Here is a 25,808-nt window from a genome sequence, read left to right as displayed (position 1 = left end):
AAAATCTGCATTCTTTTTACATATCATGCTGAGAGAATCTGTCTGAAAAAATTATTCATTAAGAAGTAACTTAGTCCCCATTTTAACTAATCAAAAACAAACAAAAATGCTACATAGAACATCCATTGATTAGTATAAAGAAATGATTATTATACTGATTTGACCTAAAGCCTAATGTTTTGGTGAGCTCATGCACCCTTGCCTTTGGTGAAGGTACAAGTTCCATTTTGCTTTTTGAGATACTAAAATTAGCCTATGAACCCCCATTTCTGTAAGTACAAGACACAGGGAATCTAGATATCTCAAGTTGAGAACTACTTTGTTACAAAATATTAAAAATAATTCCTGCTGATTTTACACTTTTGGACTTTGTATTACACTGAATTAAATTATAAACCTCAAGGAGTTTACTCACACATTTTTGGCTAAAAGCACAGACCAGCAATTGTGATTTGATTTCCATTAAGGTTACCAATGAAAATCTATGAGTTGCTAAAGGGTTACAAATCTCTTCCTGTAGCAACAAAAGCACTATAAATCCGCAAGAGCTTTTCCCTCTGAGGGAGAAAAATTACAAAAGAGAAATGATAGATGGGGCTTGCTAGAAATTTTAATTAAAGGTGTGAGTGAAAAATTCTGAATCAGGCCAGTGGCAGCTGCACTCAGACATGACCTGCTACAACAGCAGAGGTAGGAACACGTGTCGGGAAATAGATATCCTGTGAGAACAGCCATAATACCCTTGAATTTCATTTCATATGGCTCTCCATAAAGTCTAGCTCTGAAAGGCCTTGTGCGAGACCTCCCTAGCTCAGAGAATAAGTCAGAATACAAAGAAATCAGCTCTTGGTTGCTTAGTGAAACCAGAGTGTAGACCACAGCATGTCTTTAGTGTGTGTGTGTGTGCTGTCCCTTGTTTGTCAAAGGACAGTATGCCCTGCCACCGTGCACTGCTTGCTGCAGTAATTAAGTAATTAAAAGCCCTGGCCATGGAAGATTCCATATGAAACTTCTTTAAGAACTAGGATTAAAGAATATCGGCTACCCATATAAATATTGTAATGTTCTCCTCTTCTATTGCAGGCTTTAGCAACAAGGCATTTAGGAGATGCATCTTTCCTTATCCATACTTCCACATGTTCACTCACCAGGTTTTGACATGCTTTGGGGGACAGGAAGAAGAAATTGAACTTAATATCACATGAACATGGTTCCATCTCGACTCCATCACTTATAAATTGTCCCACTCTGGTCTGTTAATTTCTCAGGTTCTCATCTATAAATCTCACTAGCCTTGGAGGCTGTTTGTTATAAGGTCAAATGCCCTTAATTCAAAGTGCTTGGTAAATAGTCAAGCATTAAATAAATATAAGATGCTGTGACTATTTTTTCCTTTTGTGATTTCTAAATCACACTTACTCTCCTTTACCATACTTATTGAAAGTTAAAGACTTCTAAGGCTGACTGAATTTAATTTTGACTTTAAGTTAGAATCAGACTGCTTACAAGTCAATACATTTCATGAGAAAAGCACGCTATTCCTTATTACAACCATCCTCATCGTTAGTCTCCTGTATGGATTCCCCCAAAATAACAAAGCAAAAACAAAAACCACTACTCGAAAGAACAGATCATTTTAGTATCAGTAATAAGTAACTCTTATGCCTTTAATTTTTGTTACAAATTGTAGAATCAAAGCCTTAAATCCAAGGGCTCAGGATGATCTGCTAAGTGGTCATTCAGATATGCCTGATCTCTGTGATGTGTACCCTGACCTCCTCGGAAAGACATGGTGGATCCCTAGACCCTCGTATTTTCCTCCAGAGCAGTAGAAATCTTAGTTGGGCACACAGCTGACTAGAATAAAGGCTACTTTCCTAGTCTTCCATGCAGGTAGATATGGCCACATATCTAAGTTATAGCCAATGAGATGTAAGCAGAACAATCAAGTGAATCAGGAACTTTCCTTAAGTGTCCCTTCTTCACCCTTCCCTCCATGTTTCTGCCTGGGACACAGAGCCACCCTGGACCATGTGTCTGAGACCCACCACTAGCGATGGCAGAGTGTTGAGCTGGAGCAACTGAGTCTCTGAGAACTTTGAGGAGCAGAGTCATCAAACCAGCGCTGGACTTTCATGATGGAGAAATAAACATCTATATTCTTTAAGTCACTGATGTTTTGCTTGTTTCTGTCACTCACAGCCAACTTATGATGTTACTTTTCCACAGCTTTGTTTCCAGAGTCCCTCAACTTTCAAAAATCCTGTGTTATGCCTTAATATTTGTTTATTTTAGTGCCATACATTTGACAAATATTTATTAGGCAACTTTCATATGCAAGACCAAGTACTGGAGAGTATGTGTACTGAGAGAATCAGTGAGCAACCCCAACACAAGTCACACCCCTAAGATCCTTAATAGTGAAAGAAGAAGAAGTTATAGGGCGCTTAGGATCAGTACCTCTTAACAGAGAAACCTAATCTATCAGGGGTCCAATGTGAGGAAGGAAGGTTTGTTGGAGGATGAAACATTAGGAGTGACAACTAAAAAATGAGATGTTAGGCAATGGGCAGTGAGTGGAGGTGCATTCCAGGAAAAGGAACAGTATTTCCAGAGGCCTTTGAGCAGGAAACAACATAGTGTGTTGAAAGAGGAGAAGTCAATATAGTTAGAGCAGAACAAGGGAGACACCAGATTAAGTGTAGAGGGAGTCAAGATCTAAAACTTCTCACTCTATTCCTTTTTGTCTCTCCGTCACCTTCTAAACTATGAGAATGGACTGAACAACGAAAAAAAAATGACTACAGTTCATAAAGAACAAAATTCTAGGGCCTGTTTTTCAGAATTTTCTTGTGGGTGAGGAGATGATAGAATTTAAACCCACACCAATCAAAGTATTTCCTGATTCGAGTGTTTGATTTTTTTCCCCAAAAGGAAAAACACTGAAGTAAGCAAAGATAACACTTAATGGGATCATTGTTTTGCCCTAGTTTATATAAGAATGAACAGACCAAACTAAAATATGCAAGTCATCCCTCTCAACAGAACACTGTTTGTTTCCCTGTTTCCAGTCCCTCTCATTTGCAAAAATAAATAAATAAATGGAACTCTCTTCTTTGACAGAAGCTGGCTTCTCAGAATTTTTTGTTTCCTACGTAAGAAAATATTAATGCATTTCACTGAACCAATGTGCGCATACATCCTTTTCTCCATGGTACTGAGAAGAGTTGGGGAAAGCCTATTAAAAGGATTAAAATGATCCATGGAGCACACCAGAGGGCAGGTATCCCTTTTAAATCTGCTGTAATGTCCACCCACAGACTAACAGCCAACCACTACCATTGTAGATAGCGCTCCTAGAGTGGCCCCATTTTCCCAGAATTGTTCAAATATGAGGTAAAAAATTTGCTACCCTGCTTCTCAACTAAGCCAAGCTTTGCTCTTGTTCCTCCTGTCACCTCTAAACTGTTTTCCCTGAATTTCTCAAGCCTGGCTCCTTCTCAACATCTAAGTCTCACTTCCGATATCACCTCCTAGGAGAGGCCATCCCTTAGAGCTTTTCCTAAAATAACCCCTCCTGCTTTATGTTACATCACATGTTTCCTTCTAACATTTACCAAACCCCAAATTGCCTTGTTATATGTGCTTACTTAAAATGTATCTGTCTCTTCTAGAAAGTATACTCCTTAAAGGCAGTGACCTTGCCTTACTCACTACTCTATTTTCAGGAGCTAGAAAAGAATTTGTAGAGTATCTGGTGAATGAGTGAAACAATGGTCAGTCCTTTAAAATGAATATTATCATAATTCTCATTACAGATAACTCACAAAGATTTTAAATAGCTTGATCAAGGTTATACAGCAAGTTGATGGCAGAATCACTTGACCTCAGGGACTCTTTTAAGCTATCAATGTTTCTTCTCTTAAATTTTTTGGTAAAAAATAATGTATCTTAAGAAAATCTTCATTTTCAAAATTCTAGTCTCTTCTTTGCCTTTTCCCTCTATTCTATTAATATCCAATCAAATCTACTTTCAAACTACTATTTACATTGTCCATCCTTTTTCTTTCTACTCTCTCTGCCACCATTTTAATTAATAGTCACATCCTATGAACAATTGGAATAGCCTCCTAATTAGTTGCATTGCCTTTAGTTTCTTCCTGCTCCAGTCTATAATTCTATATATGACTCTCCCAGATTAATTGCCTTAAACTTCAATTTTATCATGCTATTGATCAGCATCTCCAGTTGTTGTCTGTTGCCATCAGGTTAAAATGTAAATTTTTTGGCTTACATTCAAGGCCCTTCACAGCTGCCCCCAACCTACCTTTCTCACATTATCCCCTCCTTAAACTCTCTACATGATCTCCAGCTAAACTGGCCCACTCACTATTCAAACATCTCTTGAGTTCTTCCTATTCTTCAACCACACTTACCCTATTATTCTCCAAAAAATGCCTTGCCACATTCAAATTACATTTATTTCTCAAGACACTGGAGAATTTCCACCTTCTCTTGGAAAGTTTTCCAGATAACTCCAATGTACATGGATCCACCTGTCTCTAAATTCATCAGTACCTAGAACAGTGCCCAGCTCATTGTAGGTATGCAGCAAATTTTTGTCCAGTGAATTACTGAATCTGTGGTTGAAATCATGCTCTGTCTTATGGCAGCTTTCATTTTGTCTTCTTTTATTTTATCTGTATGATTAAACCTCGGGTCCCTTTCCAACTGGGTCTTTGAGATATGAGGCCATGATTCCTATTCATCTTCTTACACACAAGAAGTAATGCCTCTTGTCTAACAGATTACTCCACCTGCTTTAACCAAGTGAGCCAAATGTCACATTGTGTTACCGATAAATGTACACTCTCTGATTTGTTTTATGGCTCAGGATTTAACAGCTACTACACATAAAACAACTGACCCTACAGATCTTATCAGAGAGACGCTTGAGATTCAAAGTATACCTCTCCTTTTTCTTCAGTGAGTATTTTACCATCTTTGATACATTATGAAAGCAAATTGTCAATCTGAGCCATTTCTTGTTGGAATTCTAGCTGCATTCTTTTTTTAACTTTTCTGATCCTTATGAAATGATAACCCACAGTTACGGTGTGCCAACAATGTAAGGACACCAAAATAGGTACCCAGGATAGAAACTAGTATAAAACAGGGTCCATACACGTCTGGGCAGCACACACAAAAGGCAGCATATACAAAAGACATACTGACCAATATCACTTCTTCTCAATACTATGTGAGTATCGTCAGTTAATAAATGTCATGGAAATTCAAAGGAAGTATGAATTAATGAAGGCTGAGGCATTACAGGAAGATACCTGAAACTCTCTTCAACAACAGTGCAATTATTTTTGAGTCCACGTACATGTCAGCCTGCTCTATATGGTCTCTACCTCCTATAAATATGTAATCTGCAATTTAACTTTAATACCTTCATGTATGTTTTTAAGAGAAAGAAGAGTAGATGATATTGACAACTTGCTCTTTAATCACTTGGACATTGATTTAACGCAATCACAAAGAAGTCTTCCATCCACTGTAGCCAAAGCAGCTACACCCAATATCTCTCTTCCACATTATCCTATTCTGTTCCATTTCTTACTAGTACATGAGAACAGCTAATTTATTTATTGACCTATGTCAGGGGTCACCAAAATATAGCCCATAAAACAAATATGACCCTCATTCTACTTTTATAAATAAAACTTTATTGGAACATAGTCATGCTTACTCATTACATATTGCCTAAGGCTGCACTTGTGCTAACACAACAGGGTTGAGTAGTTGTGACAGAAACCATATGGCCCACAAAGCCTAAAATATTTATATCTGGCTTTTTTCTATCTTACCCTTGGCCTATGAATTTCTTGTCTGTCTCCTCATTCTCAGAACTTGAAAAGAGTCTTTTTTGTCTACTGCTTTGACCATGACATTTGTACCTGGGACATAATAGATGCTTCATTCCTGTTGCTGACCACTCTTGGGGACTTAACAGGAGGAGTGTAACTTGTGTTAACATGGACCCAAAGCTCTGAACTCAGCTGCACATCTGGAATCACTGCTTTCTGGGTATGTATGTAATGAACTCATGGAAAGAAATTTGTAACTGGCCAAAGAATACTCTGGGGAGGATTCTTGGCCCAAGAAACAGTTTTATAGAAAATGTCTTGGCCTCACTGCTGGGCTTACTGGGAGCAGAGCACTGTATTTTTTATAGCCCTGCTATGCTAAACAAAACATGTGCTAAATCACCAGGCAGGCCTGGAGCTGAGAATCTGGGTAACATTTGGAGAATAAGAGTTTAGGGTAACACATTTCTAAAAACTTGTTGATAGGAGCACCAGCCTGTGCCTTTTAATTAACTTATTTGACTCTTGTCAATTGATATCACCCAGAGGTTTTAAGAAACACACACACACACACACAAACAGTTGTAAAATATAAAAACACCACTTCCCATCATTCTCTTCTAGTTTCTAGGAGTAACTTACAATTTTATTCTACGTAACATTCTCACCAAAGAAACTCCTTATTAACAAGTGGAAACTCTGACCTATTGAAACCCAGCCAATTCCTCTATGCCAGGCAGATGTGTCAGAACAAGCCAACACCAACATGTCGATTTTTCGATATTCTGTTTAAGGGACAAAGATGAACGTAACAGTGTCTCAACGTTAAATAACCTATACACCAAGATAGAGAGCCTTGCCCAGTAGATCATAATATGTATTATATCTGGAAGTTTTATCAGATAGGTCTCCAGGTTGAACTGCCCCTGTCATGACCCATACACTCTTCAAGGCAATATGGGTGGATGGTATTCTTCCAATTTTACATCATTTCAATCCATTCTCCACACTATAGCCTTAGCAATTTAAAATGTAGTCTACTCACATCTCTCCCCTTCAAAAAATTCTTATCTCCACACTGCCTTCAGGAGCTAAAGCTCTCATAATACAGGTGGTTCACGAGTTGGCTCTGCGTCTGCCTGCCTTTCTCCCCTTTGCTACAAGCCTCTCTTCACCCCCTCCCTCCCTCGCCCTCTGCTCTGAAGGCTGCACTTCTAAGAGTTTTGATAATGTCTCATTCTATCTCTGGCTCCCATTCCTCCCTTTCTATCTTTTTCCCTATCCTTTTTTCTCTGGCGCTTCTGAGCCTTTGTGCATGCTGTTTCCTTTCTGATTCTGATTGAAACACTCTCTTTTCTACTCTTTTTCGGCTAACCTAGACTATTATTTGAGTCTCATTTCAGACTGTTCTTTCTCCTGATAGCTCTTTCTGATTCCTGAAGTCCACATTAATAGAAAAACCCTATGATAGGTAACACTTTATTTGGAATTCCACCGCCAAATCTAACCCCCAAAAATGTTTTACCTGAAAGATTAATGAAAGGTAGAGCTCTAACTTAACTGTGATGTCTCCCCCAACATGATCTAAATTCTTCAAATCAATGTACTAAGTACAGCTTTAAGTACTCTCCCAGCTCTCCCAAGCAATTTAACTACGCATTTCTTGGATAAATCTTTAAATGCTTTGCTATTAAAAAAAAAAACAAAACCACAGGAATTATTCTATTAAAATATGGAAAAAGTGCTCTGTTTAAAATGACACACTAAATGTATTCTAATCAAGGACATAAGACTTGTTTTGAAAGCCCTTCACTTTAAGGAAATCAAAGACAGAACATGGATGAAGGCAAGCCACTTGTAATAAAAAGTTCCAATGCCTAGTAATATGAGAAAACACCTGTTATTCTGGAGACAAACATGTAACAGAGTAAATAGGCTTGCAGATAACAATAGGAAGTTGCATGTAAAATAAAAATGGAGTGTTGATGTTTTTAACTGGACATGTCTGGGCAGCAAACACCGGGTGGAGGCATTTTAAGTACATCAACAGCTCCCGCACTAGCCTCTGGTTATGTGGACATTGCTGTAATCTAAGTGGTTAAAATGATGCTTGCCACCTTTTTTATAACCTGCTGTGGGTAGAGGGTGAAAAAGCAGTATCTTGGGAGTGAAGGAAATTGATCTCAGAAGTGCCAACAACAGTAGGCAGAAGAGGTAATCTTGCTTCAGAGAGAACCAAACAAGTCCCAAAGCAGGCACCCAACTCTAGGCCTATACAGACCTGGCCAGATCCGAAGCTGGTGTAGATTTCAGAAACGAAGGTTGAGGTGTGGCATGGGGTATAAGGAGCAAAGATGACGAGAGCATAAGTCCCACCTGTGGAAAGGGGTTTGAATGAGGCAGGGAGAACTGAAAACTGGGAACAGAACTGGGTGATGAGACTCAGGAATGAAGATAGTTTGGCAAGCCTCCCTGGCAAAAGTTGGAGGGGCCACAGGGCTGAGATCCCTGTAGGGAATAGTGTGAGAGCAAAGTGGAACAGCAAGCAGCAGACTGCAGCCCCAGGAGGAGGAAGGACTAGGGGCTTGGCCTCAGCTGGCCTCTAGCTATTTCAGCCTGCAGGTCCAACGTACAGCAAAGCTTTCTAAACTGTGCTCGTCACAGCCTAGGAAGCTCTTACTGTTCTTCCAGAACCTCCTGCATTCACGGGTGAAAGGAGAGGTAACTCCCAAGAGGGGCTGTACCCACCCAATGATAAAGCTCAGCTCCAAACTCTTGCTTTGGGCATTATAGGGTCTCTGAGAAATGCCTCCAGGAAGCAAGTCTTGAGCTTGATTTTAGTGCATTTCACTTCAATTAAGACAATGTCCCTGTTGTCATTCTATGTCTGTATTTGAAAGAAAAACAAGAGACCAGAATGGGGATCCCACCCCCAAAACTTAGCAAAGTATGCTCTCTTCCTCTACTCATCTTCTTAGGGGAAAGAGGGAAGGTAAAGAAAAGGAGAGAAGAGAATTCTGCACTGTTTTTAGCCTTCCCAAAGGGACGTTAACTGCCCGCCAAAGAACTAGCCTGCCAGCTCCATTGCAAACCTCCCCTATAAAATCCACGACGCCTACTGAAATCATACCAACTTCAAATATGTTCTATAGAGATTCACCCTAAAATGTGAAGCACTGTGATGAGGGTTATCAGATAACTACATTCCTGACTTTCTAGTTCAATACTCATGCCCTTTACTCATGCCATTTACGAAAAATTCTTTAAAAAAGAGAAAAGCAAAGAGAGGTGTGGCAATTTTAAGTCGTGAAAAGAACACAGACATTCATGTTCTTTGAACAAAGAAAACCTGTCAGGCAACATCTTCCTCTTTAACCAAGTGACATCTGAAAAGTCAAAAGGGAAACTTCACACCCAGCTAGGAAGAGTGGTTCAGTCAATTTTGGTGATAGATGGGGGTCAAGGCTGTCGTAGTCAGATCAGAGCAACGGATTTAGGTTTCACATTCATTTAGCAGTAAGTTGCTTCACAAGTCATTATGCAACGACTTTCAACAGGTCCAAGGAAAGTTCTGTGTGGTGTTTTTCTGCCACCCGACACAGTCATGTGCTCTGATGTTCTATAACATTTTCAGGTTCATTGAGGAGATTTTAGAAGTGGTTCTAAGGGAACTCATCTCCTTCTCCTGCTTGTCAATTATTAATGTGGATAACCGGTTAAGTTATACTTCATTGTCAGAATTATCAGTAGTGTGTGACCAATTATTTATATAATTAAGCATGATCTTTATAAAGAAACACAGCTTACAGAGGGACTATATCCTTGAGATTTCTAAAAGTTTTTTGCACATGTCTCATGCTCGTGCAGTTGGTGAATGAGTGCAGAAATAAATTACGGATAAGTAGATGCATTCAACAACACTTTTTCTGAAATCTAAACTAGTTATCATAAAGTAGTTTCAAGATATATTCATCCTGTTTAAAGAAGAATTGACAAAATGGATCTTTTCTAACAGTTATTTGTTTATGTGAAATAGACAAGACTTACTCAAGTAAGCTATTCTTTCTAGATCATAATTATTATTACTTAAAAACTAAAAATGAGCTAATATTTCTGTCTACACTGGAAACCTCAGGGCCTCAAAGTCGAGTCCTATCCCATTCCTATCCCCTGTAACTTTTCTTATACTAAAGTAATAAATCACACGTGTTACTTAAAGCACTACTGATATATCTGGAGGTTAGATATGGTGTCAGGAGCAGAAATTTGGCAAAGGTCCATGGGGTTCCATGTGTTAAACCGCACAGGGCAATTTGTGCTATGGGAGTAGAATGAAATTATAATTTCAGCATTAAATATTCTGAAATTATATGGTATTTCATTTTTATTCCACAAGTGTATTATTTTAAATATTTTAAAGCAAAGGCTAAAATGACATTGCATACAGAAGCTAAACCCAGGTTTATACTTTCAAATAATAAGGAACAATGAAGGAATACACTGGAGTATGGGAATTACACTAAGAAAAGACAAAAATTACTAGGTTACCTCCTGCCACCTATCCACAATAAGCTCCAGATTGCCATTTTTACAAACTGCTACGGGAACACCAAAGGAGAAGCAGCATTTTAATACCTCACCAAAAAAAAAAAAAAAAAAAAAGGAATAAAAAACTGGTAAAAGATTCACTTTTGGATGCCCAACTTCCCTCATTTGATGGGAGGCCAAGGCTCCACAGTGAAAGCAAAGTGGAGAGGTTTTCCCCTCAGTTTTTAAATTACTAAATCATTACTTAAATTATCTAAGTAATTACCTTAAACGTCTGCTTTGCTTTGGCTGTGGAGATATAGTCACAACCATGAAGACCCTACTGAAACAAGAAGATATGAAGTTCATAAAATGTTCTCCATCTCCACTGCAGAAAGGAACACGAACGTTACCTGAAAATGCAAACTGTGATCTTTTGTGATGAGATTAAAGAAAACCTTTACTTTCAAGTTATAATGACTATTCCTATATTTCTTCATATCCTATAGTCAAGGGAAATTTTATTGGCTAATTATCTACATTAAGTGATAACTAAAGCATACGTAGTCTGAGAATTGTAGACTGTGTTAGTCATTCACATTTTAAAACACAAATGTTTAGAACTATCCATTTTCTGGGGTCCTTTGGTCTCTTGTTCCTTTCTGAGTTCTTACTATAACAATAAGAGATCCATGTAAGGAAATAATTTTTCCCCAAAAATAGACATCAAGTCTGTGTCTCGATTCCACAAGTGAAATATACCAGGCTCTAGAGAATGTTTCATGAAACTGTAGAGAAAATTGTTAAGTAAATGAAGTGTTTATTTTCTGTATGAAACTTCCTGTTTTAGGGGAATATCCTGCCATCTTGATCTTACTTCCCCACTTACTTGGCCTATTGCTTTTATTCAAGACCTTACCATTGTATTTCCACTCAGAAAATTGTGACACGTGGGTACACTACCACTTCCTTCTGTTGTAATTAAAAAGGTATTTATGCAGTGTTCTAATCTCACGATGGTCACATACTCACAGCGAGATGCCTTGTTTATCTGAAAGGTCATTGGTTGAAAGTCCTTCAGTCAGGATTGAGGGACATGTCCCAGATTCTCAGCTTAAGCGTCAGGGTTCCAAAGTAAAGTTATCCTTGGGAAACATTCATTTCCCTTCCCATGATTAGATAGTATTATGGCTGTAACTTATTATTCAAGGCTATCTTCCATTTTATCCTTAGAATATTTCATCTTTACCTTTCCTCTAGCTGATATATATAATTGTGTTATCCACCAGATCTATGGACGCTGTACGTGAAGAAAGACCTTACTCAATCCTTGGTGCCAAGATGTCAGTTTAAAAACCCAGGCTTCTTTGGAATTCTTTCAGTGCTCATTGGAGGATTTCTTTTTGTTATAAGATGTTGAGTAAATACAGGAGATAGATGAGCTATCCAAGGTCAGATATGAGATACACTCCTCTCTTGGCTTCTGAGAACATTTTGGCTCCTCGTCACGTTGGTTGTAGATTGTTAGGGAACTTCGAAGAAGGTAGAAAGACATTTTGTAAACATCACCATGGGAGAGGGATTTTTTGACATATACATTTTGGTCCAAAGTGCCTCTCTGTGCAAGGCTGAAGCCTACCTTAGCCTTAGGTAGACAGGCTCATAAAACTCCTAAGGTTCTGTGTGCCATAGGACTTTCCATAATTTTTCTATTAGCCCAGGACTTCAAAAGACCATGATTATCTACAGAAGAGTCCTAGACCGGGTCACATTATCATGGCTAACACACTGGTGGATGATGACAAATTAATGTGTGACTATTTGTCTGGGTGCTGCAGTTTGGGAATGGGATCCTTGGAGACGTTATGCCTAATGTCAAGGTTAGAAGAGAATTTGAAATCCCAGGTCTGCCCTTTACCTGCCTTCAACTAAAGGCCCCAGAGAGACTATCCAAGCATCTCTGCCCCACATGTTCTATGAGGCTGGATTTCAAGAAAAATATGACAAGTGACCATGTTTAGAGTAAAAATTAAAGACTGTTAACTAAGGTGTCAGTTTCTGTGAAAATGAACCAAAAAAATTATAGAGTTAGTTTAAAAAAAAAGAGAGAATGAGAAAGCCCTTTACATGGTGATAGCTCAAATAATTATAATTTTTCCATGGAGTTTATAGTGCCCTAAAATGTAGCTGTATTACAAGCTAGGTTATAAAACCTCTGGACTAGAGAGAAGGCATTTCTCCATAATAGCCAAGAGCTTTGGAAGAACAAGTTGTGAGTACAGTGCAGGAGAATTAGAAGTTGGCAAGAGAAGCTAGTATGTAAAAAGAAATGAATATAAGAGAAAGCTACAGCTAGGAGAAGAGTCATATAATATAGTGATTTCTTGCTGATGTTCTTTTTAGAGAAACAGGGCAAATATCTCTAAATAACTCACTGTGATTTAAAATTTTTTTGGTAACATCAGGATTTTCATTATAGTAAAGCAAATTGAGTATGTATCCTATTGAGTACATATCCTAAGGCCAATATTAAACCCAAATTCTTATACCTTGTTCCTCCCAAAATCTACACAAAGATTTCCTCAAGATCTTAGTATGCTTCTAACAAGATGGCAGGAAATGGCAGAATATATCCTAAACAACATACAACCAAGTTTCAAATGAAAATGTTAATACTAATAAAAGCGGAACACACCATTCCAGTGAATGAAAAGTTGACGTGAATCAGTAAGATTCCTGAAATAAAAGTCTTGGCAGTTAGGTGATGAAGGCACCTGCTGGGTCCAGAACCAAGATTCCATGTTTTTACTGAGGAACTGAAATTCAAAATGTCAAGTATTAGAAGAGAAAGAGAAGGCAAGGTCTAACATGACCAAGTCTGCAGAAATTTAACTCATTGATTTTATGAAAAAGATACCACTAAATAAATGAGCTCTAATTTATTATAGTCAATGTTGTAATGACAAAATTGCTACCATGCTTGACTACATTCGGTGCAAACTCAAGATGGCCACAGTTGCAAAGTATGTTTCTTAATGAATCTGGCTGCATCTTGTTTATGCAACTTGAGCCCTTGGAAGGATTACATACAATTTATAATGCCAGACATTTCACAGGTTTGTTCTCTGCCTGCTAGAAGACTCATCAATAATTCAAGAACACAACACCCTTTGTGTATAATTGTTCCATTTCTTTCCCTTTTGCAAAAAATCATTAAAAAATCATTCACATTTATACCAGCATAGAACATGTAAACCAAGAAATGTTCTTGTTGGGAAGACTACAAAAGGAAGAAATAAAAATCTTATAAACTTTACAATTTCATATTATTATGTAACACAAGGCAAATGATTCTTAAATCAAAACCATAAGGAACAACAAAGGGTTTTCATTTATGCTAAAATTAAAAAAAAATTAAAACTTTAAAGGGAAATTTTATTGTGTGACATTTTAAATATATGGAATTTAGTATATAAAAATTATAATATGATTTAATCCTGGATCAACCACTTACTAGCTGGATTACCTTGGGAAAGTTGCTAAATCTCTATTATCTGCAGTTTCCTCACCAATAAGATATGTAGATTAACAATCACACTGATTTTTTCAAAGAGTAGTGATAAAAAAAATGACATAATGTATAAGTAGGTGTACTTTACAAACCATATAAAAGTAAGAAATACTCTAGCCTCCATCAAGTAACATGATAAGGAAAAAATGTTATTTAAAAATTACTCAAAACTTATTTTTAGGGAACTTGCTTCAAAAGCATTAACTGCCATGCCAAAAATTTTCAGTTCATACTTTGTCATAAGTCTAATTTAGACCCTTTAATAAAAATATTAAAAGGTACAAAAGGCAATTTCACCTCCCTACTCCACCATAGTATGTTCAGAAAATCCTTTCATATATAATCAAATTAAGGGGATTTAATCTTAATAACATAAAAGCAAACTGGAAATGGAAATATATAATTGCAGTAAATTGAGAATATTCCTTAGTTTGTTCATTCATCAAATAAATTGTTGCTTTGGGAAGACTTCTCAAGTATGGTCAATATATGAAAAAAAAATCAATAACTATGTTGAACAATGTGAAAGCCATCCTGGTTTTTCTGAATTGTTTGGGGGGGGGGTTTGTTATTGTTTTATAAGACTGTTTCCATGGTACTCTCTTCTGTCTCTCTAACAGGGACTGGCTATTAAATTCTATGTTTTACCAAACCACACCAGCAAAGGAATAAGCAAATTAGGAGCTGCACATTAAGTACAGGTCAATCATTAGTGGATGTTGAAACGTTGAACAGCAATACTCACAACACCACATGCCAAATGACTAGATAGTCTGAAATAGAATGAATAGCATATAGTTAAAATCATGGGCTCTGAAATCAGATATATTGAACTCAAAGAAAGGTTTTGACTCCTACAGCTGCGTGACGTTTGGCAAGTAATTAACTTCCTAACACTGGTTTCCTTATTGTTAAAATGGAGATAATAATTGCACCTATCTCAAAGAGTTGTGAGGGCTAAATAAAAGAATCCAAGGAAAGTACTTAGAAAAGCACCTGACACACAGAAAACAATCCATGAGTGTTAAATCGTATATGTAAAGAAATGTAGACAAAATAAAAGATTAATTTTTCTCACAAACTTCTTGATAAGGAATTCAAATCTCTGGCACAGAAAAATCAACTTGAGATCTCTTTTAAAATAAAAAATGCCAAATCATTGGACTTATCCAACTCTCTAAACTGTGCTTTTTCACTACACACACGCGCATGTGTACATACACACACATACATGCATATGCCACTACATAAGATGTATATATATGCAACAAATTTATCTTAGTGTCAGGAAGGGTATAGCAATGCAGAAATTGGGAATGCAGATCATAGGACCTGTGCACTTCCTCAATGAAGCCATTTAATTTTTCAATGCTTCTGTAAGTTTAAGTAATTTTGATGTGTGGCTAGTGAAAAAAAATTGTCCATTTATTCCAGATGAAGTGGACTGGCAAAAGAAAATGATTCAAGGTGGAATAGAGTCACACATGTATTGTACAACTTAAAGGCATGCTAAAGCTTGCTAATTCAGTTGCAGATGAATAAGAATGCTTATCAGTTCAGGTAAAAGGAAGACACAAAATTTAAAAAATCTACTCATTGCTAAGTAGCTAATAATGGTAAGTTCTCAGGGAAAAAGGATTTTTGGCTTTGAGCTCTCATTTATTTATTGTTCTTCACACTTGATGTACTTCCTAACAATTCAATGGAAAGAGAATAAGTGAATTCCCTAACTTAAATAGGAATATGGAAAATGGCCCAGATACATTACTCTTTCCATTCTTGTAAGAGATATCAAATTGCATTTTTTCTTGCTTTCAAATTTGGTGTCAAATGTAGTGTTGGGTGTAATCTTGGACAAAGTCTAGTATAAATTTTTCTATGTTTAAAGGTTTTCATTCTCAAGGAATAAATGTCAGAAAGGCAACATCCCATCGCTGATTTTTTTTTACAGCGGTGGTTAATCACTTTGTTTATTTTGCATTCATCCAAGATATATGTCTTTCTCTGAAAGAAGAGGTTAAGAAGACATTAACATTTGCAAAGTCCTTTGAGAGATGTGTTACCAAAGTGTAAATTATATCCTATTAGATCAGCCTTATTGAACATGAATAAATTACAAAGAAATGAGTGTCTTGAATAGAGCAAAGATATTATTAAAAAGAAATCTGAATTTAAAGAGTTTGAATATATTTAAATTTTTGAATATGCTTGCTTTTCCTGAATTAGTGTTTAGTTTTGAGGCAGTTGGGCAAAGAAAGGTACTCAGTCTGGAAATATTCATGTGCTAGTAACAGCCGTGTTTCTCTCATCATGGATTAGAACACTATAAATGTTCTGAGATTTTACATATATCAGAGGCAAACATATCCATATTTTTTCCTAGAAATGAATATAAGCCATTAGGTGGTTTTGAAATCATAATCACTGCTCCCATAAATTGTTAAATTAGATGAAATATTTATATCCTTGTTATTCAAAACAAATGAATTTTCAACATTCAACTGCTGAGTAATGGCTGTTTGTGCAATGTTTCCACTAAGATAAATGAAAGTTTTACTCCTTGCTACTCATTTAAAACTCCTTTGCATTTTTACACAAGAGCCCATTTTTCATTACCAGGAAAGGTATGCAATTTGAACCATGCTACTTTTTATTCACAGTAAATCAATATGTGTCATAAGAGCAGAAAAGAAAGTAATATTACTCACTATCATTGGACCTTCCCTTAGAGCAAGTCCTATAAGACATTGCCAGGTTGGGTTGCTATAGCAACAGAGCTCTGGTACCTCTCTTGCTTGGCTTGTTATAGTGAGTTGATTTCTACCACACAGATATAACCCTGAAGAATTTTTATGTTAAAGAAGAAATTACAAAGAATCAACAGCAATGTGTGTGACTTTTCCATTGATCTGCGATGATTTAATTCAGAACTAGTATAATGACTCTATAACATTTCAAAGCCCTTTGCTGACTTCCAATTAAATTATTCATTGCCTTTTCTTTAGGCTTCTTAAGTAGTCAGATTTCTTAAAATGTGAAGGAAAAAAAAATACCCAGACCCTTTAGAGTGTTAGCATGAAACCTGATATGGTTTTACCCAACTATGAAAATCTGCTATTAAAATGTCTTGAAATAATATTAATCCACTTAAAAATATCAACAATTAGTAAGAAGACTCAAGAAGACTATACTGGCAATATAAAAAATTATCTTTTGACTTCTAAAAAGATATCAAGACAGAAGATAATGTATCTTATTTTCTTATACAGGCCATATAAGCCATTTTGAAGAGTATCTGACATACAAGTAAACACCTAATAAATATTGTTATAATTTTATTACTATCACAATACAGTCAAGCAAACAAATTATATTCTTTTCCTTACATTACATAGCACTATTGATTATGCAATTGTAATGCCCTTTGTATTCTGAATATATGTAAAGTAAAAATGATATAAGGAATACACTACTATACAGCTGAGCCTTAAACATATTGTAAAAAGTTGCAAGTCCTTTTTAGAGGACTAACTAACCTTGTGAATAAAAACCTGCATCTAATGGACATGCCATAGGGAAGCTGCTTGGAATGGAGTGTGTTATGGGTTTGGGAGTCAGGACCTAGATTTTGTGTATCATACTATTTACTTGAGACCTTAACCTAAGTCTTTTTCTTTTTACCTGTAACAAAAGGATAAAAACATTTTCCCAGCTGAGTGGTAGAGGATTCAGTGAGACAATGTATATAAAGCACCTGTTACAATGCCTGGCACAAATGATACTTTTAAAATTTTAGCTGCCTTTCCTTTAAAGTTTTCCAGTCATTTCCTTGAATCATAATTTCCAAAAGGAACTTACAGGTAAAACTGAGTATAAATTCAGTACTTCTTAGAAGAACTTTGATATACATGGATTTTAATTCTGGAAAATGTAGAAAACTTTCATTTCCATATAATTCTATGTTACAAATTATTTTTAAATTGATTTGATTGATAATGTCTTTCCCAAAGTATGTTTTCATGACCCCCTAGCCCAGGATAATGCTCTGGCGAAAAAAAAAAAAGGTGGCAGAGGGACCATTTCTACAGTCAGATACATTTGGAAAATGCTACATAATACATCTCATTCTAGTGATTAATAGATCACATTAGTATATTCAACCCTCCAAGAAATCCCAGATAATCCCAGATAAATAAATCAGTATTGCTTAGTGGTAAATAACGTAAATTCAGGAGTTAGGCTTTTGAACCTCACTTTCATCACTTATTCCCTTATAACCTGGGAAGTTACTCAACCTCTATGTTTCTCAGCTGTAAAATGGGAATGGCAACAGTGCTTCCCACACTGCAATGAGAGGTTAAAGTGAGATATATCACGCCTGCTCAGACAGAGGCTGAGTCAATTATCAATAATAAGAGTTATTAAGGAAGCCTGTTTAAACCCATTACTATGACCCTTCTTCTTTATGAATAATATTTTTGAACATCTTCCAGAACTATAATTCCTTGGAACACGCTTTGAACAATGCTAAAATTAGGTTAGTGGTAAATTGTAATTAAGTAAAAAATTATTCATATTAGTGCCCAAAGCAATTAGCACCAAAAAAGTCAGCTACTTCACAACATGTGACCCCACTGGCTTGCTCTCATGCTTCTACTATCAGAACACTAGAGCAACTGTGTTAAGTGTAAAGATCTTACCCCCATGGATGTTCTATTCATTAGAGCCATTTACACCCATTTCATGCATTATCACAGATCAATTTATTGTATAATATTAGATTATTTGCATGTCACTAAAAATTGAACCTTAAAGGAAAGAGATATCAAATGATTAAAGGCTTAATGACCAGGAGAGAGAAAACTAAGCATATGGCTTATTCATGGGGTCTGCAAAGAGAAGGGACGTTGTTAAGATGTTTACACATTTCCTAGTGCTAACGGAAAACAACTTGAGTGAGTTTTCAAAATGGAGAAATAAAATAGTAAAGAACAACAAGGAAAGGTGAGAGGTTCATCCCAGGAAAAATATGGTACAAGTTCATAACAAAATGCAAAGCCCTCCCTGGTCTAGACAACACCATGGCTCCAATGAACTTCCTTACCCTTGTCCAGAAGATCGGAAGCTTAGGCAAAGGACCAGAAAAATGAGCAGTCAGCTAATTAATCTGACACCTTTTAGAAATCCTTTTATTTATTCTCACATTTGCAACTGTATCAGGTTGCTGACTTCTCTTCTTTTAAAGAGTTCTTATTTTTCATCATCAGAAATAAATGCAAAACAGAAAAAAATAATTCACTCATAATTTAATGACCTCTGAAAATTAAAAACCATTTTCAATTATTCCTGTTCACTTCAAGTCTTAATCATAATTATATATCATTTCTACACGGGCATTTTTATATGTAAACACAATTTCAAAGTCTGGGTTTTTTTCCACTTAACAATATATCTTCAGTTTTTTTCTCACAACGATACAGAGAAGTCTTCAAAACGATCATTCCTAGTACCTGAATATTTATATTCTTCCATGATCAAACATGCAAGTGATTTCCAATTGTGCTGTTATATTGATACAACAAATCTCTTCCTTCATATAGTTAGTTCTTTCTTTTAGATTAGTGGTTTCAAACTTTAGTATGCATCAGAATCACCTAGAAGGCTTGTTAAAGCACAGGTGTCTGGACCCTACCCTCAGAGCTTCTGATTCAATAGGTCTGGGGTGAGGCCCAGGAATTTGCATTTCTAACAAGTTCCCAGGTTTTGCTGGGAACCACTTTTAAAAATTACTGTTAGATTATTTACATGGAATATTATCATTGTTGCATTGGGGTTGACAAATCAAATAGTATAGACATTTTCATGGCATCTAACACATATCTCTGAAAACCTTCCTACAAGCTTATTCAGCTTTATATTGTCAGGTGACTTCTCAATACTTGAAGCCCGGGTAGATACCAACTAACTGAATGAACAAAAGAACAAAGGAAAATTCTTACTTCTCTCCTCCTCAAAATCATAACATTAGGCTGAGATTCATCTATTTACATTTCAAAGATACACAGCATGGCTAAATAGTAATATCTAAATCTCTGTTACTACAGACATCAGCAAGGAGGTTTTATCATCACTCAAAAGTCAGTGAAAAATAGCTGTTATATTTAAACCTTGGAGGAGAGTAAATCTGTATCTGTACCACACAGTTAGAAATTAGCTGCATTTAGCTTTGTCCACCAGATAGTTCAAAAGCAGTGTTGTTCATTGGAAGGTACAGGGCAAAAATCTGGCTGTGAGAAATTGTGTTTGATAAACTAGAAACAAGAGAATTCCCACTTTAGCAGGGGATTATTAGCATATTTGCCTAAAAGCCACTGTCAGAAATCTTGGAGGTTTCCCCTTGTACTAACGGATCCTTTATATTGGGTAGAGATTACTCCTTCACCTTTAAATGGAGACCTGTGCATATAAACAAACATGTCTACATGAGAATATAGATGCATCTACATAAGTAACATTAGATAGCCATGTATGCAAGGTATCTATTCATACATTGGTTTCTAGAAACCCACAGATAAAACATATGCTTAGCAAAGATATCATCTGCAGAAATGTCTTCTGGACTCTTTCTCTGTAATCTGCACACATTCTTAATTTTTTCATTCTTTTATGTTGTTATGGTGTTGATTTGAATGCATAATGAGAAAATGTGTTCATATACATGATAACCATAAAACCATACATAAGTCAAGTCATTGGGTGTTGCCAACAAACTTTGGAATTTGGTTAGACATATAATTGTTAACTCTGGCTCACGTTAAGAAGAGTAAATCAGGAGTAATTGTGTTAGAGACTTATTAATAGAATCATGTATTTATGACTTTCTAAGGGATAGTGTTTTCTATGTCAGTGTTTTTTGGTGATTGTGCTCTCTTTATTTTATTTTTTTTTAAACAGTAAGCAATTTATTATAATGTTAAAAATAAACCTGCCATACAAATCAGGCTTTGCATTCCTAGGTATTTACCCAACAGAAATTAAAGCATATGTCCATACAAAGATTTATACATAAATGTTCATAGCACCTCTATTTGTAATAATCTCTAACTGGAAACAACCCGAATGTCTTATTGATATAAGTGAATGAATGGACAAATTTTAGTGTATCCATATAATGGAATGCTACTTAGCAATAACAATAAATTATTAACACAGGCAACAACATTGATGAATCTTAAAATAATCATGCTGAGTGAAAAAAACCAGAAAATAGAGTGTATACTGTAGAATCCCATTTATATATATATATAAACCTTGATAAAATGCAAATTAGTGTGCTCTCTTTAACTAAAAGTAAGTCAACATTCTTAATAGCTTGAAAGGACCCTAAATTGTTTTTTTGCATGGATAGGTTCATTATGACCACAGGAAGACATGGCTGCTCTCAGGACGGACAGAAAACTAGGAGACAGATGCTAAGATACCATATGTATTTCATTTTATGAAATAATATGCATAAATGTATCCACTTACTATGTACTATGTCGTAAATATGACTATATTTGGAAGTCTTAGCAAAGAGGACAAAGTTTAAAATATGCCAATGTTAAAAATGCAAACTTAAGAAACCCAGAACAGCAACACAGATACCATGAGGCAATCATTCCTCTAGCGTGTCTGAGAATTTGACCAAAGGCACTCTCTACTTAATTCGGGTGTTCAAAGAAACTTAAAGTTAAGATTTTAGCAGCAACAACCATCTACCTATCATTTGAAAATCAATACCTCTTAGTTTTTTTGACTAATAACTGCCAGTTCCTTATAATGTGTTAGTGCAGAATGACAATCAATTAAATATAGCCCCTGCCACAAATCCAAAAGTACTAGCCAAAGTATGCACACATCAATGAGACATTTCTAGTTCATCCACTCAGTGCAGAGAAAAAAATAGGGAAAAATGTGTGTTGAAAGGTGCATATGGCCTGCCTGTGAAATTTCAATTCCTGAACTCCAGGGAATGAAAGGTAAAAAGTCTCTAGGGATAACCAGATACAAGAAAAGTTTTGGTAGAATCCCTTTACTCCATCAGGGTAGAAATGGACCCCTGACAAGCCAAAAGATAAGAACTGAAATGAAAATATATTAATGGATATTTTCCTTTTTTGACAAATAGTTTCTATTGCAATTTAGGCAGTAATAGATACTTCTAAAAAAATTAAGATTTAAAAAAATGGGTCAATTTTAAAGTGAAATCTACTGTAAAAAATAGTACTAATTAAAAAAAAAATTTTTTTATTGTGGTAAAGGTCACATAATATAAAACATACTAGTTTAACCATATGTAACTGTACAGTTCAGTGGTACTAAGTACATAAAAAAATAAAATAAATAAAATAAAATAAAATAAAAAAGAAAAGCTGATGGGGCCTGAACTAAGGCTGTGGCTTTGGAGAAGAGGTAATTAGAATGGTTGCTTCCCTCGAAACTGATGAGATTACAAGAAGGTAGGAGGGTTTAAAAAAAGAACCAAAGGAGAACAATAAAAGAATGTGTTGTTATTCCACAGGCAAGGTCATGCTCCTCTGACATCTTTAGCCCTTTGTTGGGGGAAATGACTGAATGGGCCCTTTGGTTACATAAATGTAAAATAAAGGTATGGTCTCTCCACCAAATGGGGAAGTTTCCACCAAAAAAAAAAAAAAAAAAAAAAAAGTACAAATTATATGTGGGTGGAGCAAAATGAGAAAAAGTGAAAGACTAAAATTCACTAAAACACTATTTTAAAACATCTATCACAGCAACATGATGCTATAACTTGCTGGGCCAATCAGTGAATAACCACATTACAGTCAGTTCTCTTACTTCAGGCTGGCCTGGAACTATAGAAGCATGAAACTGCACATTATGTTCTACTGTGGTAACTGATATTAAATTCAAATGCTATCACTAAGGAATTTGATGTAATTTTCTTCAGTAAAGTGAGTCTCAATTCCTTTATAAACAATACATGCATAGATTTCACCAAAAGGAAACTATTTACTGAAAAGAAAAATGGAACATCAAAAAATATTTTAAATGTTAAATATGATACATTTATGTTATTCACAAATATAGGCATCAAATTCTTTGACAGTTGACTAAATATGGAAGACCAGATACAAATAAATGTATGTAATATATATTTTTGCCTAAAGATATTAAGTTACATTAGAGGGAAAAACATCTAATTTATTAATCATGTGTTTTGTCAACACTTCCATTATAAAAAAGAATAATTGTTTAAATAAATAAAAAAACCCTATGTTTTGATTCTAAGCTCCAGGGCTTAATAGTCTCAAGAAGCCTGAGCTTCAGTTGAGAAAGGCCAACTTAGTAAAATTTAAACACATCTGTGGAGGTACTACTAAATCACCATTTATTAATGTGTTAAAGCAAAAGCAGGCTGGTTGGCTAAAATAAACATGTATGTTATCCTTGTAACAAAGAACAATAAGTGACGACTGGGCCAATTGTCTACTCTAGGGAGGCCATTCTCCTAAACTGGTTCTCAAGCCCCTAATAATAACATATCATTATATCCCTTTCATTGCCTTTCCAAAGCAAAATAGCAATTATTACCTGAACATTTTTTTTAGTTCAATAAACACTGACCTAATGTTTGATTAAAATACAAAATGATTGACATTATTTTTGAAGCCTAATTATAATTAAACTTTTCTTTAAATTACATCTTGTAGAGCCTTAAAAAATTGTCGTACAAATAACTTTCAGTCAGAAGTGGTCATTAAAAAGAAAACTTTACACTGGAAAAAATTTCTACTGGGTCATCACTGATTTGAGTATGTTAAGAATGTTCTCTGATTGTATTAGATGTACACATTCAAATTATTCAGCTCTACAAAATAAAATAAAAAGGAAAATACTTTAACTTATTCAAATGACAAGACAATACAGCTTCTCAGAATCATAACCTCTATTCTTTAGGAAATGACTAAAAATAAGATAGAAGGACTCATTAATTGCAGATTTCTAGGAGTATATCAGTGCTTTATTTTTCACTTTCTTATTTTTGAAAAGAAGAATTCTTGGTCTCAGGAAAAGCAACAAATGTATTTTGAGAGGTTAAATTCTCTTGATTATTAACAAAACAGATCACAGCCTGAAATGTTACTTTATTGAGCCAATAATTACAGTCAAGAATTGTTCATGACATCTAGTCAGATTTTTAAGTAGGATGATTGTAAAATGGATAGAGGCCACCAAATCATTCATTGGCACAGGCCCACGTTTCTTTATTCTAACCCAGAAAACCAGTAAAAAAAAATGGCAGTCATCATTTAACCATGCCGTTGTAATGAGTTTTGACTCTCCTCAATCTGGTTTACAACCCAAACTTTTTGAAAAGTCATGTTCAAATAATTTGAAAGTTATCAGGACTTATAGGTTAATCATTTCCCAAACTTGACATATGGAAAACCAGGGCAGAATACTGTTTTTATTACCCATTGAGGTGGATTTTCTTCCTTTGAAACTAAATGCATAAACAAAAAAGGAATTTGTTTTCTCTTCTTTTCCTCATTCTATTTGATTTCTATGATCTGTTTGGGATATACGTTTGTGTATACATAAAAAAAGATAAAGTTCTATTTATTTAGCCCTCAGTGATAATTATGTATGATAATAAAAAATTGTCATACCTCATGTCTTCAAATCCAATTGTAAGCACCATAAGGGAAGTTCCTGCTGAGTTACTCGTCATATTTTCCCTGTAACCTGCAATTTAAGTCCTGTATATGCTCTGAAAGGTCAAGCTGTCAAGTGAAAAGTAAAACTTTACCCTAATGAAGAGGATCTTTTCTCCCACTCGGTATCTTCCTTGCGAGAGCCTCTCCACACAGAACTTGCTCGGGCATTTGCAAGGAGGATCTTCAGAAATCCGTTTCACCTGAAATAGAAGAGCAGGCAAGTTCATTCTCCTTAATCAGGTTGCCTTTAGATTAATTTGTTCCACGGGTTCAAAGGCCCCTGAACCATGAATGCTTTTAAATTTGTTCTATATCAGACTATGGACATGATGTGAGCATAGACATATCACATTGTCTTAACTATGTAAAGGTCAGGCCCTGAAGGCACTTTGTGAAGGCCAGTAGCTGCACTAAGGCATAAGCTGGATGATGACAATGATAATGATGCTGGAGGATAATCACAAGCAAACCAGCCGGCAGCGTAGGGATGATGAGCTGGGTTCTCATGTTTAGAGGATTAAAAAGATCACGTACATTGGATTGTCAAGATAAATATATTGAGAACTCGAATACAAGGCACGTTAACATAGTCTATTATGATGAGGAAACATATAGACATAGTCTATATGTTTCCTCATCATAACTTTAATATTAATTTTACCCATTTTCAAAATAAATGAGAATGTTAAAATTATTATTATTTAAAAATGAGACTATTTAACCTTATTTTGAACCCTGAGACTTTCTTTAAGGAGTCATCTCTAATTCATCCAGACTAATCCAGCAATTCACTCCTCAGTAATTCCCACCTGCCAAAACCTATTTCTGTAGCAGTATCTTACAATTTGTATGTATTTTATAGAATCCATGTCTGAATATCAGATTTTCCCTATTTTATCTATCTCTGCACTCTTTACAAAACACATACACTAAATGATAAGTGCATAATGCTTATAAATAGTTGTGACTATTAAAGACAATGTTTAGTCCATGATTTTAGGAATAAGGTTTATTTATTTATGTTTTCCTTGGTTGGGAACCTGCCATGCTGTGTCTCATAACTGTCCTCTCTTCAACTAACCAACCAACCAAACA

At 35.5% G+C, this 25,808-nt stretch overlaps 1 protein-coding gene across 8 annotated transcripts in view; it reads right to left on the bottom strand.

Moving 5' to 3' along the window:
* GAS2 (growth arrest specific 2) overlaps positions 1 to 25,808 on the bottom strand; it is a 159,788-nt gene that overhangs the window by 26,907 nt on the left and 107,073 nt on the right. For 6 of the 8 annotated variants that reach the window (XM_068555978.1, XM_068555980.1, XM_068555981.1 and 3 more), the window contains 2 exons: positions 24,806 to 24,913; positions 10,687 to 10,740 (listed from right to left, as the gene is read on the bottom strand). In XM_068555978.1, coding sequence (XP_068412079.1) covers positions 10,687 to 10,740; positions 24,806 to 24,913 — 162 coding nt within the window. Of the gene's footprint in view, positions 1 to 10,686; positions 10,744 to 24,805; positions 24,914 to 25,808 lie in introns of all 8 variants that reach the window. The other 2 variants (XR_011075455.1, XM_068555983.1) reach the window with 2 other exon arrangements.

The sequence above is a fragment of the Eschrichtius robustus genome, chromosome 11 (genome assembly GCF_028021215.1).
Source record: "Eschrichtius robustus isolate mEscRob2 chromosome 11, mEscRob2.pri, whole genome shotgun sequence".
In the NCBI taxonomy this organism is placed as follows: Eukaryota; Metazoa; Chordata; class Mammalia; order Artiodactyla; family Eschrichtiidae; genus Eschrichtius; species Eschrichtius robustus.
Note: the sequence above shows the minus strand (reverse complement) of the source record. Positions and strands in the feature narration are given on the sequence as shown.